General features: G+C 30.0%; 1 protein-coding gene across 4 annotated transcripts; it reads left to right on the top strand.

Annotated features, from left to right (window-relative positions):
- The first annotated feature begins 4,604 nt into the window (after positions 1–4,604).
- On the top strand, positions 4,605–27,171 carry Dhc64C (dynein heavy chain, cytoplasmic). 4 transcript variants are annotated; one of them, XM_015513211.2, is made up of 65 exons: positions 4,605–4,981; positions 5,132–5,401; positions 5,482–5,581; positions 5,660–5,833; positions 5,929–6,187; positions 6,248–6,655; positions 6,716–6,837; positions 6,903–7,137; positions 7,246–7,554; positions 7,624–7,759; positions 7,900–8,099; positions 8,166–8,339; positions 8,457–8,483; positions 8,565–8,900; positions 8,965–9,369; positions 9,431–9,552; positions 9,639–9,822; positions 9,889–10,149; positions 10,228–10,453; positions 10,533–10,792; positions 11,009–11,218; positions 11,620–11,766; positions 11,986–12,158; positions 12,237–12,975; positions 13,055–13,337; positions 13,408–13,665; positions 14,128–14,362; positions 14,426–14,612; positions 14,674–14,797; positions 14,868–14,956; positions 15,051–15,080; positions 15,191–15,426; positions 15,531–15,708; positions 17,090–17,314; positions 17,404–17,561; positions 17,630–17,840; positions 17,994–18,153; positions 18,233–18,420; positions 18,492–18,610; positions 18,707–18,866; positions 18,934–19,127; positions 19,234–19,495; positions 19,565–19,756; positions 19,871–20,051; positions 20,118–20,362; positions 20,422–20,995; positions 21,072–21,270; positions 21,330–21,447; positions 21,515–21,730; positions 21,802–21,957; positions 22,035–22,208; positions 22,271–22,435; positions 22,603–22,900; positions 22,987–23,375; positions 23,436–23,834; positions 23,911–24,203; positions 24,289–24,502; positions 24,562–24,756; positions 24,816–25,018; positions 25,075–25,205; positions 25,276–25,607; positions 25,685–25,882; positions 25,954–26,131; positions 26,202–26,298; positions 26,367–27,171. In XM_015513211.2, exons 2-65 carry the CDS (start codon positions 5,137–5,139, stop codon positions 26,536–26,538), a joined length of 14,088 nt encoding a protein of 4,695 aa, XP_015368697.2. In that variant the 5' UTR covers positions 4,605–4,981; positions 5,132–5,136; the 3' UTR covers positions 26,539–27,171. The 4 variants fall into 4 exon arrangements, with proteins under 4 accessions (XP_015368697.2, XP_015368699.2, XP_015368700.2 ...); XM_015513213.2 differs by lacking the exon at positions 8,457–8,483; XM_015513214.2 differs by lacking the exon at positions 15,051–15,080.
- Positions 27,172–27,686: the final 515 nt, after the last annotated feature.

Here is a 27,686-nt window from a genome sequence, read left to right as displayed (position 1 = left end):
GCGAAATAAAAATAAGTGTTATTTAGTTAAACCCATAATATATTTATTATAGCTGACCAATTAGTTGTTATTTGTTCGATGTAAGTTACTACGTCCTATAATTGCTAAAGATTGATTAAGACGCTATCGCTTTCAGAAATATAATTATAGAATGATCAACATTGGATATGGAGGAAAAATACCTAATAACAAATATCATGAAAACCATAATTCTTGATATTATATTTTGGGTTTCCTAATGTAGTAATGTAACTAAAAGAAAAAAATCAATAGAATGTATTATTAATATATATATATATATATATACCTGCTCTGAAACTTCCACCCAATGGCCAGTGGAAAAAAGTATTGCTTTCTTGGAAAAAAAGTGTGACCGCCACAGTGTATAAATACACATATTCACGAAAAAAAAAATATATATATATATATAATATTTTTTGTAGCAGAGGTCACTTTTGAACTTTGAAGAGCCATATTTGGAACCACAAAATTGTTCGTGGTCATCAAAGTTGATGACTTCGATAAACGCAAATGATAAATTACCACGATAGAATAACGTATAATATTATTATTGGTTTTTACTTTTTGTCTCTTGTCTCTTGTCTGGGCCGGATTAAATTTGTTCGCAGGTCGCTGGCCATTGGTGACCAACTATATTATATACTATGGGCTATGGCACTAGTAGACGTCAACAAGTCTTAACAGATTTCCATTGCATGTATGTATATGCAGATTGTATAATGTATATAAGTATTGTCAGATATATTTTTGAAATAAGTTTACTCGCGGGAAATAAAAAAAAAGTTGTTGGAACTTAGCGCTTACACATTTCACTGAGTATTAAGATCGATGGTACAATTAGAAATTGTCATATTTTCAAAATTCTAAGTTATATTTATATCGCCATCCAAGTTTACATTTATGACGGAAATCAGGTCTATTCGGTGCGTGACTTATAATAAATACACAAGTGCATAGATAAGTGCATAAATCCATATGCCTTAACTTTTGGAACAGAGTAGGTATACAGTATGATTGTATATGAAGATAATTATTATATATATTGTCGATGATAAAGTGAAGCCACACGGGTTCACACGCGTCGTCACATTGTGATGGTATGGTTCTATATTATGGTATTCTGCCGGCTTTGCTCGGATGGAAATTTCCAAATAATATGTGATGGTTTGGAAGAAAGGAAGTTATCCCTTCGGAGTTGGAAGATGTATAACTCTGTACCGTTTGGGCATATGGGTAAATCTAACAAGTGCAGCATATCTATTGGCTATTATACTCTCATATAAGCGGAGATTACCAGTTAAGTATATATGACGGCAATAATTTAATATAATCGCTCTCGATATAAGCAAACCGATTCTTGACCTCTGGTATCCTAAGTTCTAAGGTTATGTCTTAAGGCAACAGTTAATAATTCAAAGTGGTTTTCAAAAGTATCAGTAAAAACAAAAAAATAATAATAAAGGAAAAACAGAGATTTTCAAACTATTTATGCATATAGTCAAATGCAATTTTCAATTTTGTTTATTTTAAACTGTTTTCAACAAAACAAATATATACTTGGTAACATAAAGGTTGACCGACAGTCTTTGCTCAGAATCGTTGTTAGTATATTATATATCTAACTATATATGTTAGTATTTTATATCATTGATAGAACACACCCATAATAATATATGTGACTCACGCAACTCTTAAATATATGTACGTACAGCACACTAGAGCAGAGTATTAACAGAAGTACTCACTTCCCACCTTTTTTCTCATAAATATTTGTATTATTTTTAAACAGTTTAATAGTTCATTATTAAAAATTACTTATATTTATAATTTAGGCAAACATTCTCTGCGTACCTATGAACTATTACGGTATTACGCATAAAGCTATATAAACAATGGTTCAACTTGTTTATAGCACTTGAATAATTATTCTTATCTTACTAGGTTATTTGTTAAGAGGTTAAAAGCATAATTTATTCATTGACCATTGTCCAATGTGTGATAGGTGACATTGATAACCGTTGTGATGTTTAATGTCGTAAATTTTTGGGAGGAAATAGAACGGAAAATAAACCCGAATTATCAATTTTTAAAAGTGTTCTTAGGAATAATTATAAAAATTAATTTTGCCTAACAATCTAGGGGTCATCATTTAACATCACTTATAAACATGTAAAATAGGTACTTATACTCATAACTTATTTTAAATTCAAACATATAAAATCCTTATAAGTTTCACCAGATAATATTCTTACTTCTAAATTTGATGAGAAATCAGATCAATTAGGTCCAATGTTAATAATAATTAATAACTACAGAGTTATATGGATTCATCAAAACATACAATTTGTCATGTTACGCGTTTGTAAGAACAGCGCGGCGGGTGTTGGCGTGTAGCTTTTTCTTTATCTGTGACATTGTTGTGTTATGCTTATGACATGCAAGCTTATAAGGTTATAATGTTTTAATATTGTACCTATAATGCAATATTTTACTATAGCATTTCAAATATAAATAAATAATATACGTATAGGCATATGCCATATAATATATCTACTATCTACACATACTACCCCTCACAGGACACCTGAATGCAATCTACGTGTCTTTCCTTTCAAAAAATCCAATAAAATTATTATTTTTTCTCACATTTAATAATATTTTTATCATATACTTAATTAATGTAATTTAAATTTATTATCTTTAACGCATCAATAATTATTCAATAAATAAAACCATTCAGTAATTCAGTATGTATATATAATTGGTATATTATAATATTCATTCAATAAAATTATGTATTATATATTTATATATTTTATTAAGTGTCATAATACATTGCTTTAATCATTAATTGATTGTAGCTAAAATTGTATTATAAATTAATATATAAAATAATTGGTAAACAATTTAAAGGATGCACAAAAAAAGTTTGAAAAAGACTTCCTATTATTAGAATGGAAGAATGTGCCAAAATATTATGTACTAACTGTACTTTATAGTTTGTATGGCAATTTATAGCATATGAAATAAGTTCTTTACTCTTTATTTATTTTATTATTAATGTATTTGTTTAATTTGTCAGAACAATAATTATATTATTGGTTACTGGAACTTGAAAATTTTGTTTCGTAAATTATGTATTACTATTAATATAATTATTAATATATAATATTATAAATAATATAATAAATCATAATGTAAAGTAAGATATTATGGTACCTATAGTAATATAATATCTACTTTCAATACTTGTGTAAAAATAAAAATAAATGATAACAGATCATTCCTCAACTTAAAATAAATTTGATAGGAATGAACTACAGAAGGTATTTTTAATTTTAAGACCTATATTAGCATCCCTAAATTATTGTTTCAACGACAGATTCTATTAATATTGTATGTGTTACTGTTACTTTAACTAACGTTTCAGCCATTATAGCCACATATTGTGCTATAACCTTTATAATGTATACCAATATATATCATGCAATTCCTTTCCCCAGTCCCTGCCAATATGTTAGCTATTGTACTGCTGTCTTTGCAGTATTATGATACCTGGTATACTATACCAGTATACCACTGCAGCTATATAGACTTGACAGAATATGGTACACTGTAAGTACTGAAGTACGTTACGTTGTGACTGTATTGTAAATTATCATATCTAATAGATAATCAAAATAACAGTAAACCACAAACCTACTACAAGTTATGATTATAATAACTGTTTGTTACAGAATTCTGATATCACCGATATCGCGGGCATCTCGAAAAGGTTAATTATACGATGAATATGGGAACAAAAAAAAGAAAATATTTCATAATCTCATAACGAAGCGCACACACCTGTCAAATTAATGATTGCGTGTTATGATGAGTAAAGTATGGCTAAATAAAATTTAGCCATGAGGTAATGAAAGTGTTTAAGTGTATTGAATATATTTTGACTGTTGAAAATTATTAACATATTTTGTCAATTGACAGTATTGATAGCGTAGTATTTTTCATACCACTGTGTAGCTGTGCAAGTAGTACTGACAAGTCCGTAAACGCGCTTTCTCACTACCATTGATCTCAGAATATAATGTTAATGTATAAAGTATGAAATATTTTCATGTAATCCGTGTCCGTCGAGTTCGAAAGAATGGCGTAAAACCACCCGTAACTAGTAGCAATGTGTTATTATTTTTAAACATTTATTATTTATTAGTGTGCTACCTACGCGGTCCGACGACCACGGAATACCTAAGTAAAAGTAGTTCCTAAAGAATAACTAATGAAATGTCAAATGAGTACAATTAAATAATTGAGTAGGACGAGTAGGTTTACAATAATATGCAATTTACTGTGGAAGTACGCGCCAATCCGTGTTTCGGTCCGTTCGCGTTGGCCACACTGTCTCAAAACGCTGACATGTGCCTACAGGCCGACGACCAGTGCGGTCGGTTGACGGATCGCGGACCGATGATATTCCGTAGGACGTGAATATGGTGCATCAAATAATATTGTAAGTAAGTTGTCGGTGGTGCATATTATCTCTCGGTCGGTTCTCATATCTGGCATCTGCGTGTAAGTGTGTGTGCAGTACTGCAGTGTGCATATCCGATATCTGTGTTTGTGCTGCTCCCCGTCATTCAAAAAATACACGTCTCGTTCTCGTGTCGTCCGAATTAGCATAAATATCATCATTATTGTTATTGTGTTTCGTCGCGTGCCATGACACCTTAGCCCGTTTTTGAGCACAGACTTTTATTCGTGTCACGGCCACCCCATCCGACTTTATTATAGCTGCAAGTCCGGATCGAACGAACGGCGAGCGGTCGCTGCTTGGGTTTTCCCCCCTTATCATCAACATGTGAAAACGCGAAAACCGGCCTACGATTTTCTCGCGTTTTCTCGTCCTTCCTCTAGCCTAGGCGCCGTCCCAGTTCCAGACTAGTTCCGGTCCGTCTCTGCACAGGTAAATGCTGCCGTCTCATCCGGTCTGGTCCGGTACCGTCCCGTTAGTGGTCGTCCGCAGTCGTACCGGACGTACCTACCCATAGGACGGTGTAGTAATCAATCATACGACGAGTAGTAATCTTCAACTTTCGGCGTCCTCAATTTACAGGAACGATGACGGAATCGCTGGACAGCGGCACAGCCAACGCCTTGTCGTCGCTGGACGATAATGCGGCTAATTCACTGTCCATTATGGATACGGCCGTATTTGTCGACTACCTAAAGAAAACGGTGTCCACCGTTTTGCACGGTGACAAGTCGGCTACCACGTCCATGCTGGATCTGGCGTTCGATGATCCTGCCAACCTCGAATGCATCAAAAAGTTTCTGTCCGACCCTAACACCTCGACAATTTTCGTCCAGAAGAGCGTTAACAAAGGTTTCACTCTCGACAATTTCCGTCTATCGTAGTTTTGAGTTTGAAAAATAATGTATACCCAAGCGTTAATATTTTTTTAGACGAAGAAACTGAAAATGGCGCTGACGGAGAAGATGATAAAGATATACCAATATTTTATTTGTCGAACGAAGTTGTTTTCACCAATCAAAAAATGACGAGGTCTTATACAATTTGTTTTCCTTATTAATTTGAATTGAATAAAATTTACATTTTTTTTTTTAAATTTTTTTTGTATAGCTTGTCTTTTATGAAAAGAGCAACAGTGATAGAAGCCGATAAACCAATTCCAAGTCAAGTGCGACTTGTACAGTTTAATGATGGTTCACCATATGAAACATTGCATGCATTAGTTAGTAAAGCTATTACACCATACTTCAAGAGTTATGTAAAAGAATCGGGTAGAGCTGATAGGTAATGTTATAATATATCTTTTTTGTTATCAATTTTTTGCGATTTTTAATCAGATATCTGTAAATTTTACACCTAAATGATTGATATTTTTATAGAGATGGGGATAAAATGGCTCCATCAGTAGAAAAAACTATGGTTGAATTAGAAATGGGTCTACTTCATTTACAACAAAATATTGATATTCCTGAAGTGACATTAACAATAAATCCAACTGTATTAGCTGTAATAAGCAAATTTGCAGATGACCCAAATCGTAAACCAAAAGTATCTGATTTTGGAGCTCTTGTTGAAGATTCCAAGTTTCTTAATCAGCTTCAAGCTGGTGTTAATCGTTGGATCAAAGAAATACAAAAAGTAAATTAATGTTTAAACAAAATCTTAAAAATACTTATTAATTTTTTTTAAATGTTATAGGTGACCAATTTAGATAGAGATCCATTAAATGGAACAGCTCTACAAGAAATTAGTTTTTGGTTAAATAAAGAAAGAGCTTTACATCGAATACAAGATAAACGTGATAGTTTAGAAGTGGGTCTTACATTGGATATTTTAAAACATGGCAAACGTTTCCATGCAACTGTCAGTTTTGATAGTGATACTGGTCTCAAGACTGCTTTAGCTACTGTCAATGATTATAATACCCTCATGAAAGATTTCCCTATCAATGATCTTCTAGCTGCAACAGATTTAGATCGTATTCGTACTGCTATTGAACATATTTTTATTCATTTACGTAAAATACGGAGCACAAAGTATCCTTTACCAAAATTATTAAAGTTAGTTGAAGCAATTTCGAGAGATTTATTATCAAAATTATTAAAAGTAAGTGTCATTCAGCCTTTTAAGATTGGTAATATCAATACTAATAATCACTGTTTTTAGGTTTTAGGTACTAGATTTTTAATGCATATACCCTATGATGAATTTGAAAAAGTCATGGGGCAGTGTTTTAATGTTTTTACTGCATATGATGATGAATTTGATAAGCTTCAAGTTATCTTGAGGTAAATATATAAATTTAAATATTAAATAATAAAAAAGAATATACTTAATGATCGTATGATTTTAGGGATGTAGTCAAAAGAAAACGAGATGAAACATTTAAAGTAGTTTGGCGTATACAACCAGATCATAAAAGATTACAAACGAGGCTGGAACATATGAGAAAGTTTAGGCAACAGCATGAACAATTGCAAGCAGTTATAATGCGAGTTCTTAGACCTACAGCCCAATCACAAGTGCGTGAAGATCAAGATCAAGGTCCAGTATCATTATCGCCAGCTCCAGATACAAGTGCTATTGAGGTATCTAAAAATTTGATGTACTAATAATTATTTATAACAGTAAATTCAACATTTTTACTTGTATCTGAAACAACAAATATAATTATTATTAATGTTTAATATTCTTAGGAAGTTAATTCAGCTTACGAGAATATAAAAGTGGTGGATTGTCTGGATATTAGTCGTGAAGGAGTCGAAGCTTGGGAAGCAGCTGTAGCAAGATATGAAGAAAGAATTGACCGAGTTGAGGCTAGAATTACTGCTCACCTTAGAGATCAATTAGGAACAGCTCGTAATGCTAATGAGATGTTCCGCATATTTTCTCGTTTTAATGCTCTATTTGTAAGGCCACATATACGTGGAGCTATAAGGGAATATCAAACTCAACTTATTAATAAAGTTAAAGAAGATATTGAAGCTCTTCATGATAAATTTAAAGTAAATTGTCCTAGAAATATAATATAAATATTGTCATTGTAACACAATTTTTCATATTTATCTTTCTAGACTCAGTATCCACATAGCAAAGCATATTTTTTGAGCCACCAACAAGACATACCACCAATAGCTGGTTCCATTTTATGGGCAAAGTTAATTGATAGTCAATTATCTGCTTATCTACGAAGAGTTGAAGATGTTTTAGGTATATTATAGCATACATAATACATTTTAAAAACTTTTTAATACATTTTATTTTATTGTGTAATTGTTTAATTATCGAGCTGTCATAGTCTCTTACTAAAAGCTAATAATAATAAAAAAAAATTAATTTTGTTTAAATAGGCAAAGGATGGGAAGATCATTTAGAAGGTCAAAAATTAAAAGCTGATGGTGATAGTTTTCGACTAAAATTAAATACCAAAGACATTTTTGATGATTGGGCTCGGGGCGTTCAACAAAGAAATATGGGTGTATCTGGAAGAATTTTTACTATTGAAAGTACAAGATCTCGTACTGGTCGAGGAAATGTTTTGAAACTTAGAGTAAGATTTTAATTTAAACGTAATGTTAACATAATATATTTACATTTAATAATATGTTTTTATTAGGTCAATTTTTTACCTGAGATTATTACTTTATCAAAAGAAGTGAGACATTTAAAAAATCTTGGTTTCCGTGTACCTTTGGCAATTGTTAATAAAGCCCATCAAGCTAATCAATTGTACCCATTTGCTATTTCCCTGCGTGAAAGTGTTCGTACTTACGAATGTACTTTAGACAAAGTAAGATTTTTATGTGTTAATATCAGGCTTTATCTTAATCCGTGCTTAAAATATATTTTATGTGTTTCTTCTAAACATTTTATTTACATAATTTTTTATAATTTCATTTTTAATTAGCTTATCAATAGGAGTTCTTATTTAAAGGTAGTGGTTATTAAGTTATAAAAGTTTTAAAGTTGTGTATTTTATTAATAAGTAACTTCTAACAAAAATGTTGTTTGACAGATTGAAGAGAAAACTAGTATTGTGCCATTAATAGCTGGGTTACATAAAGATACTCAAGCACTTATTGCAGAAGGTGTTCAAATGGTATGGGAAAGCTATAAACTTGATCAATATGTTCAAAAGTATGCAGAACAGATATTAGCTTTTCAAGAAAAAGTCGAAGACCTTTTGGTAGTTGAAGAACAGCTTGATTTAGATGTTAAATCTTTAGAAACTTGCGCATATTCTGCTAGTACATTAGCAGATATTCTTTCTAAAATTCAAAGAGCAGTAGACGATCTATCGCTAAGACAATATTCAAATTTACATATTTGGGTGACACGTCTCGATAAACAGGTCTTGTAGTTATTATATAATTAATTGTAGATTAAAATAATAAATAGTAATTTTATTATTAAAGATTGAAAAAAGTTTATCCGCAAGGCTCCAAGCAGGTATACAAGCTTGGACTGAAGCATTAGAAGGAAAACAGAAAGATCTGAGTATGGATACTGACGCACCACCTCAACCAACTAATAAGCTTGGCGGTGATCCTCAAATTAAAGTGCAGATACTTGAAGTCAGAATAACCAATCAAACTATTTATTTGTATCCAAATTTGTGTGAAGGACGTGTTCAACTCATGCAACAGTTCTTTGCATGGCAAGCTGTTGTTACATCACAAGTTCGATTACAAAGTTCTAGGTACCAAGTTGGTTTGGATCAACCAACATCTCAAACATATCAAGATCTTTTAGCCAATCTACCTTCAGGGGAGACATTTTTAACAGCTGCATTTGAAGCAATGGAAAGAAAAATAAATGAGGTATTCAAATGTTTAATATAATATAATTTTAGCATGTATTTCTAATAATGTTTGTTCTAAGGCTGAAAAATACATGTCAGAATGGTTAATTTACCAATCTTTGTGGGATTTACAAGCTGATAACCTTTATAGCCAAATGGGGGAGGATATCAATACTTGGATGACCTATTTAAATGATATTCAGTAAGAATTATGTTACTGTTTTAGACTTAAATATATTAAAATTTTTAAATAATCAAATTTATTAATTATGCAATTTTAATTTTTAGAAAATCTCGTAAAACATTTGATACAACTGAAACTCGAAAAGATCTAGGGCCATTTATTATAGAATATGGAAAAGTTCAAAGTAAAGTAGCCTTGAAGTATGATTCTTGGCATAAAGAAATTTTAAATAAATTTGGAGGACTGCTTGGTAACAGTATGACAGAATTTCATGTTCAAGTTGCTAAAGTAAGTTGTACATAATATTAATTTAATCTAAAAAATGCTTAATTATTAAAATAAATATCATTTTAGTCTCGGAATGATATGGAAAAACAATCTATTGAAGCTGCAAGTACATCTGATGCTGTATCATTCATTACTTATGTGCAGTTTTTAAAACGTAGTATGAGAGTATGGGAAAAACAAGTTGAACTTTATAAAAAAGGACAGAAGATTTTAGAAAGACAACGGTTTCAATTTCCTAGTAATTGGCTCGATTTGGATAATGTTGAAGGCGAATGGAGTGCATTTAATGAAATAATCAAACGCAAAGACAAATCTATTCAAACTCAAGTAATTAATACATATAATTATTTAATATTTATGAACTCAATTGGTTTGTATTTATTTCATAAAGTTGCTTATATATAGGTTCAAAGTCTTCAAATGAAGATAATTGCTGAAAACAAAGCTGTAGAAACCAGAACAAATGATTTCCTTTTAGAATGGGAACAGGGTAAACCAGTAGCTGGAAACACACAACCTGATGATGCTTTATCCCAGCTTCAAGTATTTGAGAATAAATTTACTCGTATTAAAGAAGAAAGAGATAATGTAGCAAAAGCTAAAGAAGCATTAGAACTTAAAGATCCAGCCGGTTTGTTTTATAATTTTTAGGAAAAATATAAGTTTTATACATTTAAAAAATATCTTCTAATTTTGTTTTTATTCATTAGGTAGTGCATTATCAAGTGCTGAGGATCGCATGATAGTAGTTTTTGAAGAAATGCAAGATCTTAAGGGTGTCTGGTCTGAACTTTCAAAAATATGGATACAGATTGATGAAATTCGTGAAAAACCTTGGCTTTCAGTTCAGCCTAGAAAACTCCGTCAACAATTAGATGGCTTAACTAACCAGTTAAAAGAATTACCTGCACGCTTTAGACAATATTCTTCATATGAATATGTTAAAAAGCTATTGCAAAGTTACGTTAAGGTAATCTTTTTTAATTATTTTTTTTTAATATGGTTAGAATTAGTTATTAATTATTTTATGATTTTTTGGAGTTTTACTTATATTATTTTTAAATATATGTAGGTAAGTCTTCTAATATTTTATTGAAATATTAGGGGAAAACTAATTAATATAGCTACCTTTTTAAATTAACAAGTCTAGAAACTTATATTTTCCGTAATAACTTATACTTTTCAGGTTAATATGACAGTGATAGAATTAAAATCGGATGCATTAAAAGATCGCCATTGGAAACAGTTAATGCGTAAACTTAGAGTGAATTGGACATTTTCTGATATAACATTGGGACAAGTTTGGGATGTAGATTTACAGGCAAATGAAGCAGTTGTTAAGGATATTATTATGACAGCTCAAGGAGAAATGGCTCTAGAAGAATTTTTGAAGCAGGTAAGTTATTACTCATATATATTATATTTTATTTTATTTTCAGTCTAATGAAATATAATTTATATTTGGTTTACTTGAATTTTTGTGTTTAAAAATTCGACTATGAATATTTGGTAATTGGGTTTATTTAGGTTAGTTAAGAATAATACTGGTATTTTCATTTATTTTAGTTTTTTCAGAAGTACCTCTATAGGAAAATAATTAAATAATTAGTTTATGTTTTATGTTTATTTAAGTCAAAATATTTCATAAAAAAACCAAATCTTAAACATACATTATAATTAATATTCTTTGTTGTATATTTTTCAATTTAATCAATGTATCTACTGATAAATTAAGTAGTAGTTATATTTATATATTATATTTATGTACTCTAGATTAATTTTTATTTTTATTATTAGGTCCGTGATACTTGGCAGTCATATTCTTTAGATTTAATTAATTATCAAAATAAGTGTCGTCTAATAAGAGGATGGGATGAACTCTTTAATACTGTTAAAGAACATATAAATTCTGTAGCAGCTATGAAATTATCACCTTATTACAAAGTATGTATCAATTATTTTATTGATTTGTTGTTAAGACCTTTTTAACACTCAACATCTGTATCGTATTTGGTCTGTATGATACATTGATATAAGCATATAAAATGTATTTCAAAGACGAATTCAGTTTTGTGTAATACATATTGTTTTTTATAATCTTATATTAATTGTTGCATGCGTAAAACTAGTAATTTATTTATCTAAAATGATTTATAAAATAAGGTATTTGAAGAAGAAGCTTTGACATGGGAAGAGAAACTTAATCGAATTAATACTTTGTTTGATGTTTGGATTGATGTTCAAAGACGTTGGGTTTATTTGGAAGGTATTTTCTCAGGAAGTGCTGATATTAAAACTTTACTGCCAGTTGAAACTTCAAGATTTCACAATATTAGGTAGTATTCAAATTTTTATTTTATTATGTATGTATGTTTATATATGTGTGCATGTATGATTTGTGTTAAATTCCACAGTTCTGACTTTTTGGGCCTGATGAAAAAAGTTAGTAAATCACGAATGGTAATTGATGTTCTTAATATTCAAGGAGTACAACGATCTCTTGAGAGGTTAGCTGATTTGTTAGGAAAAATACAGAAGGCTCTTGGAGAATATTTAGAAAGAGAAAGAATGTCTTTCCCACGATTTTATTTTGTCGGTGACGAAGATCTTTTAGAAATTATTGGAAATAGTAAAAATATTTCAAGATTACAAAAACATTTCAAAAAAATGTTTGCTGGTGTTGCTGCTATTATATTGGATGAAACATCAACTAACATTCTTGGTGTAGCATCTCGTGAAGGCGAAGAAGTTATCTTTACTAACCCTATATCTACAACTGACCATCCTAAAATCAATGAATGGCTTACATTGGTTGAGAAAGAAATGCGATTTACTTTGGCTTCGCGTCTAAGTGAAGCAGTTACTAATAGCAAACAATTTAAACAAGAAACTATTGATCATGATGCTTTTATGGCATGGTGTGATAACTATCAAGCACAAATTGTTGTGTTATCTGCTCAAATATTGTGGAGTGAAGATATAGAATCAGCTTTGCATCAAATTCAAGTGCAATGTGAAAATGAAAATGATTCTACACCCAAATTAGCTCCATTAGAAAATGTATTGGCTCAAGTTGAAACATCCTTAAACTTTTTAGCAGATTCTGTTTTACAAGAGCAACCACCGTTAAGGCGAAAGAAACTTGAATATTTAGTATGTATTTATTTTATATTGATAGTTCATAAGTCATAACTATTATAAACTGCTATTATAAATTTTAATTTTGTTTTAGATCAATGAATATGTTCATAAACGAATGATAACTAGAAGACTGATTTCTAGAAAAGTTTCTAGCCCTCGATCTTTTGAATGGCTTTGTGAAATGCGTTTCTATTTAGACACTAATCAAAATGATGTCTTAAAACAACTTACCATACAAATGGCTAATGCAAATTTCTTTTATGGGTTTGAATACCTTGGTGTGCAAGACCGATTAGTTCAAACTCCATTAACTGATCGTTGTTACTTGACTATGACACAAGCTTTAGAATCTAGATTGGGAGGATCTCCATTTGGTTAGTTTAGTTTTTATTTATTTATATATTATATAGTATAACTTAAGTTGAATTTATTTATTAATTTTAGGTCCTGCTGGTACTGGTAAGACTGAGTCTGTTAAAGCTCTTGGTCATCAGCTGGGACGTTTTGTCTTGGTTTTCAACTGTGATGAAACTTTTGATTTCCAAGCTATGGGACGAATATTTGTTGGTCTTTGTCAAGTGGGAGCTTGGGGATGTTTTGATGAATTTAATAGATTGGAAGAAAGAATGTTATCAGCTGTTTCTCAACAGATACAAACTATTCAAGAAACACTGAAATCCCAAATGGATTCTAAGAAAACTAGTAAGTGAATGTCAGACCAATATTGATGTTTTACTTTATACAAAAATTTCAGGGTTTTTTCTAATTTTCTATATGATCATGTTATTAAGAACACAAAGATTCAATATACTATTGGGTCTCTTCACTCATAAAAAAAAAAAAAAAAAAAAAATTGTGAATAAAATAAATGACAATATATTTCTTTATGTATTGTTACAATACATATGCATATGTTTAATTTCAATTTCTTTAGCTCATAGCTTTTTATTTAAAAATATTTCCTATATTTTATAGCTGTTATTATTTTAATTTTTTTTTCTTTTTTTTTTTACTAGTTCTTTACCATAATTAATTTCTTAGTTATTTTAATTGTTTTATTATGCAATTAATTTAATTTTTACATATAAGTTTTTTATTTGTTTGGATGTTTCAAATACCTTATTATATTTTACTATTTCAAATTATAATTTTCTTTTTCTATAGATATCACTGTGGAACTAGTTGGAAAACAAGTCAGAGTATCTACAGACATGGCAATATTTATCACTATGAATCCTGGTTATGCTGGCCGTTCAAATCTTCCAGACAATCTTAAAAAGTTATTCCGGTCATTAGCCATGACTAAACCTGATAGACAACTTATAGCTGAAGTTATGTTGTTTTCTCAAGGTTTCCGTACAGCAGAGAAACTTGCATGCAAAATTGTACCATTTTTCAAGTAAATAAACTTTTTTATCATTAAGGTAATTTATAAAATTTTAATGTATAATATGTATTTTAGATTATGTGATGAACAGCTTTCTAATCAATCTCACTATGATTTTGGACTTCGAGCATTAAAGTCTGTTTTAGTGTCTGCTGGTAATGTTAAAAGAGATCGTATTCAACATATAAAAGGTATTAGTGCATCGACTGAAAGGCATAGTTTAAATGAAGCTGAAATCGCAGAAAATCTACCAGAACAAGAAGTAAAACATATTTAATTATATATTATGCATTTTGTATTATTATTAAATATATTACTTATAGATATTGATTCAATCTGTTTGTGAAACAATGGTACCTAAATTAGTTGCTGAAGATATTCCACTTTTATTTTCTTTGTTAAATGATGTGTTCCCTCAAGTTCAATATAAACGGGCTCAAATGACAGGTGAATAATATTATTTTTTAATAAAAACAAAACTAAATATTTTTTTTTTTTTTTTCCATAATTTTATTAGAATTGAAAGAACAAATAAGAAAAGTATGCCAAGAAGAATACTATGTTTGTGGAGAAGATGACGAACTGGGTGGTCCTTGGATGGAAAAGGTAGCGTATTAAAATTACCTAAAGTTTCTTTCTAACTTAAATTATATTGAATTAACCAATATCGAGTTAAAATTTTATTTACACGCTTACCTAGTGTTATATGGGGGAGACATGGATTCAAAAGGTATTTTCAATAATTGTTTTTTGTGCTTATATTAGTATTAAATTAATAGTCATCTATGTAATCACATAAATTAATACAATTTTGTATAAGTTAAATTATTATAATTTTAGGTGCTACAACTATATCAAATTTGTGAATTAAATCATGGTCTGATGATGGTTGGTCCAAGTGGATCAGGTAAATCTAGTGCTTGGAAAGTATTATTAAAAGCTCTTGAAAGGATGGATGGAATGGAAGGTCAAGCTCATGTCATTGATCCAAAGGCCATATCTAAAGAAGCTTTATATGGTGCTTTAGATCCTAATACTAGGGAATGGACTGATGGATTATTTACTCATATATTAAGGTAAGATTGATATAGACATTTCTGAATTACATTTTATAATTTAATTTATTCCTTCATTATAAATCTTAATATTAAGTTTTTAAATAATAATGCTTGAATTTTAGAAAAATTGTCGATAATGTTCGTGGTGAAATCAACAAAAGACAATGGATTATTTTTGATGGTGATGTTGATCCAGAATGGGTTGAAAATTTAAATTCGGTTTTAGATGATAACAAGTTATTAACATTACCAAATGGAGAACGTTTATCACTTCCACCCAATGTTCGAATTATGTTTGAGGTAAGTACTAGATTACAATTTTAAGTTATTTAATATTTATTAATATTAGTATATGATATATTATATAGTATTGACTATATAAAGAGTTATGATCTATTTTAACTAAAATCAAAACAATTTTAGTTTTTTTTCCTGGTTTCTTGTACTTTTATTTCTTTAAGTCTCATTATTGCTTTAATAATGCATACATATATATACATTATTACTATATACTATAGTCTGTTCAAAATGAGATGATGACTTGGCGGCGACCAGTTTTGATTGCCGCGGGTCATAATCCGCCCACAAGCATCTATCACGTGGCCGAAGCAACAGTATGGATGTGTTCGCGCAATGTGTGGACGTGCATGTGTGCGTCATGCGTCATGCATTTTAAATTATTTACATACATCGGCAGTCGATGCTAGACTAATTAGAGCTCCCATCCGCTGCAGCGTGTCAAGCGCTACCACTGAACAAAAGCCACGCCCATGCGCACAACTTGGCCGCCGAGTCATCATCTCATTTTGAACAGACTATATATATACAGTGTGATCACGATAAGTGGAAACAGTCAATAACTATGTGCAGGCTTCATATATTTAAATTCTGCTTTTTCGGCTAACTAATAAACATTATTATACACATTTTCAAATAATTAGACTATTTTTTTGACACTTAACTTTGCGCATGCGCACAATCACTTTTTTTTTTAAATGGCATGATCCATTTTTGACCACAAATTATTTTTTTTGGTATTTTTTTATGAATTTTAGTGGTTGAATTTCTTTTCTAAGTCAAAAAATGACCGAGTTACAGCAATTTGATTTTACGTTATTACAATAGGTAAACAGGTATTTCATAAATTGGATTAGTTATTTTTATTTTTTATTATTAACTAAGTATTTTATAATCTGTTATACCCGTGCAAATAACGTAAAATCAAATTGCTGTAATTCTGTCATTTTTTGACTTAGAAAAGAAATTCAACCACTTAAATTCATAAAAAAATACCAAAAAAAATAATTTGTGGTCAAAAATGGATCATGCCATTTAAAAAAAAAAGTTATTGTGCGCATGCAAAGTTAAGTGTCAAAAAAATAGTCTAATTATTTGAAAATGTGTATAATAATGTTTATTAGTCAGCCGAAAAAGCAGAATTGAAATATATGAAGCCTGCACATAGTTATTGAGTGTTTCCACTTATCGTGATCACACTGTATAATATAGTCATTATATTCATAGAAGTCTTAAAAAAGTTTTCTATCCATGTGTTTTGGTGTACCTTATATTCGATGAATAGTTTTTTTAATTGAAAAATACAACTGACATTTATAGAAGATTCTAATATTAGTTAAACGTAAAATAAATTTCATGATTATTTAAATTTTAAACATTTTAGGTACAAGATTTAAAATATGCTACTCTTGCCACTGTATCTCGTTGTGGTATGATATGGTTTAGTGAGGATGTTTTAACTACTGAAATGATATTTGAAAATTATTTGAGTCGTTTAAAAAGTATACCTATTGATGAAGGTGATGAAGATTCAATATCTCTTATTCCTCAACCAGTTTCTGCAACATCAGGATCTACTGTTGAACAATTTATTTCCCCATCTTTACAGGTATTAAATTTGTATATTCCACTATGTTAAAAGATGATGATTTTTACACGTAAATTGAAATTTATTATATTGTTCATTTGTTTGTGTAGCTTCAGTTAGATATTGTGACAATGTTACAACCTCATTTATCATCAGATGGTTTAGTTGTTAGATGTTTAGAGTATGCTATAAAACAAGAGCATATTATGGACTTTACCCGATTGAGAGCACTCGGATCATTATTTTCTATGATTAATCAAAGCATTAGGTAATTTATTTTTTAATATAAAAGATTTAATATGTATAGTTAGTATTATATTGTTTTTTTTTTTTTAGGAATGTTCTACAATATAATAGAACTCATTCAGATTTTCCACTTCCTCATGACCAATTAGAACAATATATTCCAAAATGCTTGGTTTATGCTTTATTATGGAGTTTTGCTGGTGATGCAAAATTGAAAGTGCGTTCTGATATTGGTGAATTTATTAGATCTGTAACAACTGTTGCTTTACCACCAATGACTGAAAACATTATTGATTATGAAGTAAGTTTTTATTAAGTAAATTTGTAGTTGATTAAATTATATTTCAATTTTAAGTAATTTAATTACATTCTTAGAAGTTATGCCTTAAAGAAAATTTATTTTTGTATTTGTATTTTAATTTAGCACTATTTCATTATACTTTTTTCTAACCAGGTGAATGTCCATGGAGATTGGGTTCCTTGGTCTAGTAGAGTTCCACAAGTAGAAGTCGAAACACATAAAGTTGCATCACCTGATGTTGTTGTTCCTACATTAGACACTGTAAGACATGAAACATTGCTTTACACATGGCTTGCAGAACATAAACCCTTGGGTAAGTTCATAATCTACAATAAAAACAGTTAAACAGTCAATTAAAATAATACCAAAATTAATATTTAAAATGTGAACAGTTTTATGTGGTCCTCCTGGTTCTGGTAAAACAATGACCTTATTCTCGGCTTTAAGAGCTCTTCCAGATATGGAAGTTGTTGGTTTGAACTTTTCATCAGCAACCACCCCAGAACTTTTATTAAAAACTTTTGATCATTACTGTGAATACCGAAAGACACCTAATGGAATTTTTCTTTCTCCTATTCAAGTTAGTTATAAACGTGTAATAACAATATTAAAATTTTTATTTTTATTCATATTCTTTTGTTTTGCATTAAGCTTGGTAAATGGTTGGTATTGTTCTGCGATGAAATCAATTTACCCGATATGGACAACTATGGTACTCAAAGAGTTATATCATTCTTGCGACAATTAGTGGAACGAAGAGGTTTTTACAAGTAATTAAATATTTTTTATAATTTTATGTTTCCATATTTACCTAAAAGATTTTTAATATTGCCAATAATCCTAATATTAATTTCAAATAATTCAAGACCAACTGGAGATCAAGCTTGGGTATCTTTGGAGAGAATACAATTTGTTGGAGCGTGTAATCCTCCGACAGATCCTGGTAGAAAGCCTTTATCACATAGATTCTTACGCCATGTTCCAGTAATATATGTTGATTATCCTGGCGAAACCTCTTTGAAACAGGTAAATTACTTATAATATGCTTATATTTCTTAATTTAAAATTATTTATTGTATTCAAATTTTTTTAGATTTATGGAACATTCAGCAGAGCAATGTTGCGATTAATTCCTACCCTACGTGGTTATGCAGAGCCTTTGACAAATGCAATGGTCGAATTTTATTTAGCATCTCAGGATCGTTTTACTCAAGATATGCAACCACATTATGTTTATTCTCCTAGAGAGATGACTCGTTGGGTTCGAGGAATTTGTGAGGCAATCAGGTAAACAAATTTAATTAAATTTTAATTCAAATATTTTTATTTGATTAAAATATTATTTTAAGATGAATAAATATTTAAAAATTATAAAATAAAACAATCATTTTAGACCTTTGGAAACATTAAGTGTTGATGGTTTAGTACGGCTGTGGGCACATGAGGCATTACGCCTCTTCCAAGATCGACTAGTAGATGATGTTGAACGTCAATGGACAAACGAAAATATTGATTTAGTTGCCATGAAACATTTTCCGGGAATTAATAAAGAAGAAGCTCTTCAGAGACCTATACTTTATAGCAATTGGTTACATAAAGATTATGTACCTGTTGAAAGAAAACAATTACGTGATTATGTTGCTGCTAGACTAAAGGTATTAAATTGTTGCCTGTTTTATCATTATTCTACAGTTATTTCTATTTTGTAATTATTATTTATTTAGGTCTTCTACGAAGAAGAATTAGATGTAAAAATTGTACTTTTTGATGAAGTATTAGATCATGTATTACGAATAGACAGAATTTTTAGACAACCTCAAGGTCATTTGTTGTTAATTGGTGTTTCTGGAGCTGGCAAAACTACACTCTCAAGATTTGTTGCATTTATGAATGGTCTTTCTGTATTTCAAATTCGAGTAAGTATAATTATTTGTTCAACTAAATTTATTTTATTCTACAATTTTTATTTTTCATCAGTAGTCGGATAGTCAGTTTTACTTTTTATATTATATTTGATGATTGTTTCTTAGGTACATAATAAATACACAAGTGAAGATTTTGATGAAGATCTGAGAGCAGTGTTGAGAAGATCTGGATGCAAAAATGAGAAAATAACGTTCATACTGGATGAATCAAACGTATTAGAATCAGGTTTTCTTGAACGCATGAACACTTTATTGGCTAATGGAGAAGTTCCTGGTTTATTTGAAGGTATGAATTAATAACAGAGTCTTATAATTATATGTTACTTATTTAATTAATTTTTTTATCTTTTAGGAGATGAATATACTACTTTAATGACCCAATGTAAAGAAGGAAGTCAAAGAGAAGGTCTTATGTTAGATTCAAATGAAGAACTTTACAAATGGTTCACTGGTCAAGTAATGAGAAATTTACACGTTGTCTTCACTATGAATCCCAGTTCGGAAGGATTAAAAGACAGGGCAGCTACCTCTCCTGCACTTTTTAATAGATGTGTTCTTAATTGGTTTGGAGACTGGTCAGATACAGCATTATTCCAAGTAAATATTTTCAATTATACTTAGGATTTAATGTTTTAATTTTTGTTTATTCCTAATAGGTTGGTCAAGAATTCACTCGATCTGTTGATTTGGATGGGCCGCCAATGTGGAAAGCTCCTGATTTTTTCCCATCTGCTTGTTCATTAGTTCCTAGTATACCAGATTATCGAACTGCAGTTGTAAATGCTTTTGTTTATGTACATCAGACATTACATAAGGCAAACAGTCGTTTGGTGAAAAGAGGCTCAAGAACAATGGCAATTACCCCTAGACATTATTTGGACTTTATTAATCATTTTGTAAAATTACATAAAGAAAAAAGAGCTGAACTTGAGGAACAACAACTCCATTTGAATGTAGGTCTATCAAAAATAGCTGAAACTGTTGAGCAAGTGGAAGAGATGCAAAAATCATTGGCAGTCAAATCAATAGAATTGAACACCAAAAATGAGGCAGCCAATGCCAAATTACAGCAGATGTTTAAAGAACAGCATGAAGCTGAAAAGCGTAAAGTACAGTCACAAGAAATACAAGCACAAATCAAGGCACAACAAGTATTAATATCAGAAAAACGAAAAGATGTTATGGCTGATCTTGCACATGTTGAACCCGCCGTTATGGATGCTCAGCAAGGTAATCTATAATTAAATATTTTTTTGTTAAATTCCACTGTAAATTGTTACTACAAAATATAAAAATAATTTTATAGCTGTAAAGGAAATCAAGAAACAGCAATTAGTTGAAGTGCGGTCAATGGCTAATCCACCTGCAGTTGTTAAATTGGCATTAGAATCTATTTGTTTGTTGCTTGGCGAAAATGCATCTGATTGGAAAGCTATCAGAGCAGTTGTCATGCGGGAGAATTTTATTAATTCAATTGTTAATAACTTCAGTACAGAAAATATTTCGTAAGTGATCTTAAATTGATCATAAAAATAAAAATGTTATTAAAACATTATTTTTACAGTGATGATGTTCGTGAGAAAATGCATAGTAGGTATTTGAATAACCCGGATTACACATTTGAAAAAGTTAATCGTGCTAGTATGGCTTGTGGTCCTATGGTTAAATGGGCTATAGCTCAGGTACAAATTTAAATATTTTTTTCAAATTGTACAGTATTAAATTCACTAATGATACTTTATATTCTAGGTTAGTTATGCGGATGTACTAAAAAAAGTAGAACCATTACGAGATGAATTAAAATCTCTCGAAAATCAAGCCTCTGAAAACAAAGTAAAAAATGAAGAAACTACTTCGCTTATTGCTCAGTTAGAACAAACAATCACTGAATATCAAGAAGAGTATGCACAATTAATTTCACAAGCTCAAGCAATTAAATCTGACTTAGAAAATGTCCAGAGCAAGGTTTGCTTTTGAATCAATGGTTTATTTTTTTGTAAGTTTTTTTTTACTTAATAAATTATATTTATTCATAGGTTGATCGATCAATTGCTCTATTAAAATCTTTGGTAATCGAAAGAGAAAGGTGGGAAAACACAAGAGATACATTCAGATCTCAGATGGCTACTATTATCGGAGATGTTCTATTATCTTCAGCCTATTTAGCTTATGCTGGTTACTTTGATCAACATGTTAGTATCATTTATATGTGCTATTAATTTTATTTATTCATATTAATTTTAATATTATCTAATCTAAATTATTTTAGTATCGTCAAAATTTGTTTACAACCTGGTGTCAGCATTTATATTTAGCTGGTATTCAATATAGATCTGATATAGCATTAACTGAATATTTGTCAAATCCGGATGAAAGACTTCGCTGGCATGCTAATTCATTACCTACAGATGACTTATGTACTGAAAATGCTATTATGTTGAAGGTATATGTCGTTTTTTCATAACTTTTGTATTGTGGTGTTTGATGTATTATTTTTAATTCTAGAGATACAATAGATATCCATTAATAATTGATCCATCAGGACAAGCAACTGAGTTTATTCTCAAAGAGTATGCAGATGCTAAGATTACAAAAACAAGTTTCTTGGATGATTCCTTTAGAAAAAATCTTGAATCTGCATTACGTTTTGGAAATCCATTGCTTGTTCAAGTAAGTCCTTTTATTCTATAATTAATTTGTTGTCAATGTATGAAAATGGTTGGTGCTCTTTTTTTTTGAACAAATTTTCATGTAAAATATGATTGTTAGAAATAATTTTACTATTTGAATTTAAATATAAGCTATATCATCGGTGTATTTATTATTTGCACTTTCAGGATGTTGAAAACTATGATCCAATTTTAAATCCTGTATTAAATCGTGAACTTCGTCGTACCGGAGGTCGTGTTTTAATAACACTTGGAGACCAAGATATAGATTTATCTCCAAAATTTGTCATTTTTTTGTCTACTCGTGATCCAACTGTTGAATTCTCACCAGACATATGTTCTAGAGTAATGTTTGTCAACTTTACAGTAACCAGGTCATCCTTACAAAGTCAATGCTTAGATCGCGTATTGAAGGCTGAAAGGCCTGATATTGACACAAAACGGTCTGACTTGCTCAAACTTCAGGGTAAGTATATTTATTAATAAATGCAATTATTCATTATTATGTTATTATTAATTAAGCAATGTATTAAAAATATTAATCTATTTTAGGTGAGTTCCACTTGCGTTTAAGACAATTGGAAAAATCACTGTTACAAGCGTTAAATGAAGCTAAGGGTAAAATATTGGATAATGATTCTGTAATAACAACATTAGAAAGACTAAAACAAGAAGCAGCAGATATCAGCAAAAAAGTGGAAGAAACAGACAAAGTTATTGCTGAAATTGAAACAGTTTCTCAGCAATATAAACCTTTAGCTCAAGCCTGCAGCAACATGTACTTCACTATGGACAGTTTAAATCAAGTTCATTTTCTCTATCAGTATTCATTAAAATTCTTTTTGGATATCTTCAGTTCAGTTTTATTATCAAATCCCAGATTGGCGTCTGTCACTGATCACACAGCTCGATTGGATATTGTCACTAAGGATTTATTCACTGTAAGAATAAAAAAATTATTATCTGTATTAATATTAAAACCAAAAATAAATCATTTCTAGGTATGTTATGAAAGAGTAGCCAGAGGAATGTTACATAACGATAGGTTGACATTAGCAATATTGTTATGTCGAATCAGCTTAAAGGGATCACCTATTGGTAATATATTGGACTCTGAGTTTCAATTTTTCCTTCGTGGCAAAGAAGGAGTTTTGAGCTCCAATAACTCATCAGGACAGGGTTCTCTTAGTAGTCTGAACCAAGAACAAATTGAAGCTATGATGAGGTTATCACATAGAATTTCATTGTTTAAAAATTTATCAGAACGAGTTGAGGAGATGCCCGAGTTTGGTCCTTGGCTTGCTCAAAATACACCTGAACAATGCGTACCTAAATTATGGGACGAATCAACTCCGTTTAGTCCTGTGGCTACTGCCATGTATCAACTGCTTGCTATTCAAGTATTTCTAATAAACAACTTATTTAATTTAAATAATATATATGTGATGTCTATATTTCTTTAAATTCTAAAATTAGGCATTCCGACCAGATAGAGTGATTGCATCTGCTAATCTATTTGTCGAAGCAACTTTGGGTACTCAATTAACCTCTTCAGCAGAGCGTGAACCTGATTTAGCAACTATTGTTCTAAATGAATTGGACTGTAGTGTTCCAGCACTTTTATGCTCAGCCCCTGGTTATGATGCTTCTGGTCGTGTTGATGATCTTGCTACTCAACATAACCAACTGTTGTCGTCTGTAGCGATTGGTTCAGCTGAAGGTTTCCGTCAAGCTACTGATGCAATAAATTCTGCAGTTCGTCTTGGACGGTATGAAACATAATACTAATTTATATTTATAAATTTTAAATATTATTTCATTAAAAGCTTTTAATTTTTTGTTATTAATTTTAAGATGGGTCTTGTTGAAAAATGTTCATTTGGCTCCTCAATGGTTAGTACAGCTTGAAAAAAAATTACACAGTCTTCAACCACATACCAACTTCAGACTATTTTTGACCATGGAAATAAATTCTGCTGTACCTGTAAATTTATTGCGAGCAGGACGCATATTTGTATTTGAACCGCCCCCCGGTGTAAAAGCGAATTTGTTACGGACATTCAATACTGTATGCAATGATAAATGATATATTTTATTAGCAAAATATTCAACATAATGTGATTTTAGATTCCGGCATCACGCATGATGAAAGTACCTAATGAAAGAGCCAGATTATACTTTTTACTTGCATGGTTCCATGCTATTGTACAAGAGCGTCTACGTTATACTCCACTTGGTTGGGCCAAACATTATGAATTCAATGAGTCTGATCTTAGAGTTGCTTGTGACACATTGGATACATGGATTGAAACAACAGCAAAAGTATTTTTTTATTTAAGTAATAAAATAGATTTTTAGATAATTAATTAATTAATATTTAGGGCCGTACAAATTTACCTCCTGAGAAAATTCCATGGGACGCACTTGTCACTTTATTGTCACAATGTATTTATGGTGGTAAAATTGATAATGACTATGACCAAAGACTATTAACATCATTTTTAAGCAAGTTATTCACAGCACGTAGTTTTGAAGCAGGATTTGCATTAGTAGCCAATGTAGATGGTGTCGGAGGAGATAATAGGTATTATTTATATTATTTTTATCTAATTTTTTATATAATATTTATTAAACATTTAGGCATATTACAATGCCCAATGGATCAAGACGAGATCACTTTTTACATTGGATTGAAAATTTATCAGATAGACAATCGCCATCGTGGTTAGGATTACCAAATAATGCTGAAAAAGTACTACTAACAACTAGAGGTATGTCAGAACTAAGAAGAAAAAATTTTTGATTTATGAATTTATGATTAATAAATTCAAAATTAAATAGGTACTGATTTGGTCAGCAAATTATTGAAGATGCAGCAACTTGAGGATGAAGATGAACTTGCTTATGTTACCGAACAAGCTGTTAAAGACGGAGGACCTGATTCTAGTATTGGACTTCCAACATCTGATGGTCGTCCAGCTTGGATGAGAACATTGCATAACTCAGCAACTACCTGGCTACAACTTTTACCTCAATCACTTCAGACATTAAAACGTACTGTAGAAAACATCAAGGATCCACTATATCGGTATTTCGAGCGAGAAGTCAACTTTGGTTCAAAGTTATTACAGGAAGTTATTCATGATTTAAATGAAGTAGTTTCTATTTGTCAAGTATGTTAAATGTTATATCAAGTGCTCATTAATATTTTTGTATTATTAATTTTTTTTTTTTTTTTTGTTATTCATAGGGGGAAAAGAAACAAACAAATTATCATAGAAGCTTGTTCAGTGATTTAGTTAAAGGAAAATTGCCAGTCGGTTGGCGACGATACACTGTACCCAGTGGATGTACAGTAATCCAATGGGTGTCTGATTTTAGCCAACGTGTCAAGCAACTACAACAAGTATCACAGCTTGTTTCTCAACGAGGTGCCAATCAAATTAAAGTAAGTTATTTTAAACACTTGAGTATAATTTTTTTGTATTAGTTCTATACTTACAACTGTTGTGTTTATAGTCATTTCCAGTGTGGCTTGGGGGCTTATTAAATCCAGAAGCTTATATAACAGCTACTAGACAGTGTATTGCACAAGCCAACTCTTGGTCCTTGGAAGAATTAATCCTAGATGTGACAATTACTGATGCATTAGAGTATGATTCAGTTCAACAGGATGAATGTAGCTTTGGTGTTATCGGTAAGCATTTGTGTATTTAAAGAAAAAATATATTAACATTCTATTGTAAAATATTTTTTTATGTTTTAAGGTTTAAAACTACAGGGTGCACAATGTCGTAATAATCAGTTGTTGTTAACTTCATCAATAATGACTGATTTACCAGTGACATTGTTACGATGGACGCAGTAAGTGTATTATTTGTTTATTTGAAATGTCTAAAGTTAGTTTCCTAAGTGGAATTTATATTTTCTAGTGTATCGGCAGAAGAACGCTTAAGACCTGATAAACTGTCTCTACCAGTGTATTTGAATTCTACTCGAGCTGAATTATTATTCACTGTAGAACTAGATGTAGCTCCCGGACAAGATCATCACACATTCTATGAAAGAGGAGTTGCATTATTAACATCTGCTGCTTTAAATTAGGTAAAATAATACAAACTAATAAAATGTTAATTAAAATATATTTATTTATAAATAATATGTTTAATAAGTTAAAATAATCTATTGTGGTCCAAAGCACGGTGCCATTTATTCTAATATATCCCAAAACAAATATTTCTAAACGCTGTGAATTTATTTAATAAACAACCTATTTTATAATAAATTTAATTTTATATTTTATATTAATAAATTAACTTTTATAATCAATTTAAATGATTATTTTATAAGTGCAACGAGTTTTTAAACTTCTATATGAAATATTATTTTGTATTTGTCGCTCAGTTTGTAATTGGTTATTATTCCTTTTATTATTATTATCATTATTATTATATACCGAGTAATCTCTGTTATTAGCCATAGAAGTTAAATTTGAATGCAAGTTACTTATTTTAATTTATTTTTTATGTATTTTAATGTGCTGTAAATGTTTTATTAATTGCTATTTTTTTAATGTATATAGAAATGTTAAGAGCTTCATATTAAAAAAAAAATTACTAATATGGTTTTGATGCATTTAAATATTTAATAATAGAAAAAAAATAACAAAATAACAATATTATATTGATATATTTAAGAATTTGATGAGTAACAAATTAAAAATTATTTTATTGATATTTTTAACTTTTTGGCAATCTAGAATATTACTAAATACTATTTACAAAATATCAGCATAAATTAAAAACTAATTGTCAACAGTTTATTGCCATACTTATTTTTGAATACGCATAACTACTAAGGATAGATATTGCAAGTAAACTTATAATTGTTGGAAAAATGATATATAAAATAATTTTCTATTGATCTATTAAAAACTATAAATTTGATTCGCGAGTTAAATATTAAAAATAAAGTTTTGTTTTCAACTTTTGTGGTAATTGATTTGATTTGTTGATTTTAATAAATATCAAAGTAATAAGATTATGTTTGCCGTATTATTTTTAATCTTCATTACTTTTGTGTATGTGTTAATGTTTAATGTTTAATGTATAAAATCAATGTTTAATGTATTGCTAATGATTATTCATCAGTAACACATACAGCATATTAAACATTATTTTATTGCTTGTTTAGGTATAAATAATATTTTTAAAAAATCAAATAAAGATTTTCAGTATAAATTTGCACAACAA

The sequence above is a fragment of the Diuraphis noxia genome, unplaced genomic scaffold (assembly GCF_037042655.1).
Source record: "Diuraphis noxia isolate RWA-SAM2 unplaced genomic scaffold, SU_Dnox_SAM2 contig0003, whole genome shotgun sequence".
Lineage (NCBI taxonomy): Eukaryota > Metazoa > Arthropoda > Insecta > Hemiptera > Aphididae > Diuraphis > Diuraphis noxia.
The sequence above is the reverse complement of the archived record's forward strand: the minus strand, read 5'-3'. Positions and strand labels throughout refer to the sequence as shown.

Coding starts and splice junctions, on each gene's coding strand:
- Dhc64C (XM_015513211.2), top strand. CDS start 5,137: ATGACGGAATCGCTGGACAGCGGCACAGCCAACGCCTTGTCGTCGCTG. Junction 8,901..8,964: donor TGACACGTCTCGATAAACAG/GTCTTGTAGTTA, acceptor TTATTATTAAAG/ATTGAAAAAAGTTTATCCGC. Junction 17,841..17,993: donor AAAACATTATTGATTATGAA/GTAAGTTTTTAT, acceptor TTTTCTAACCAG/GTGAATGTCCATGGAGATTG.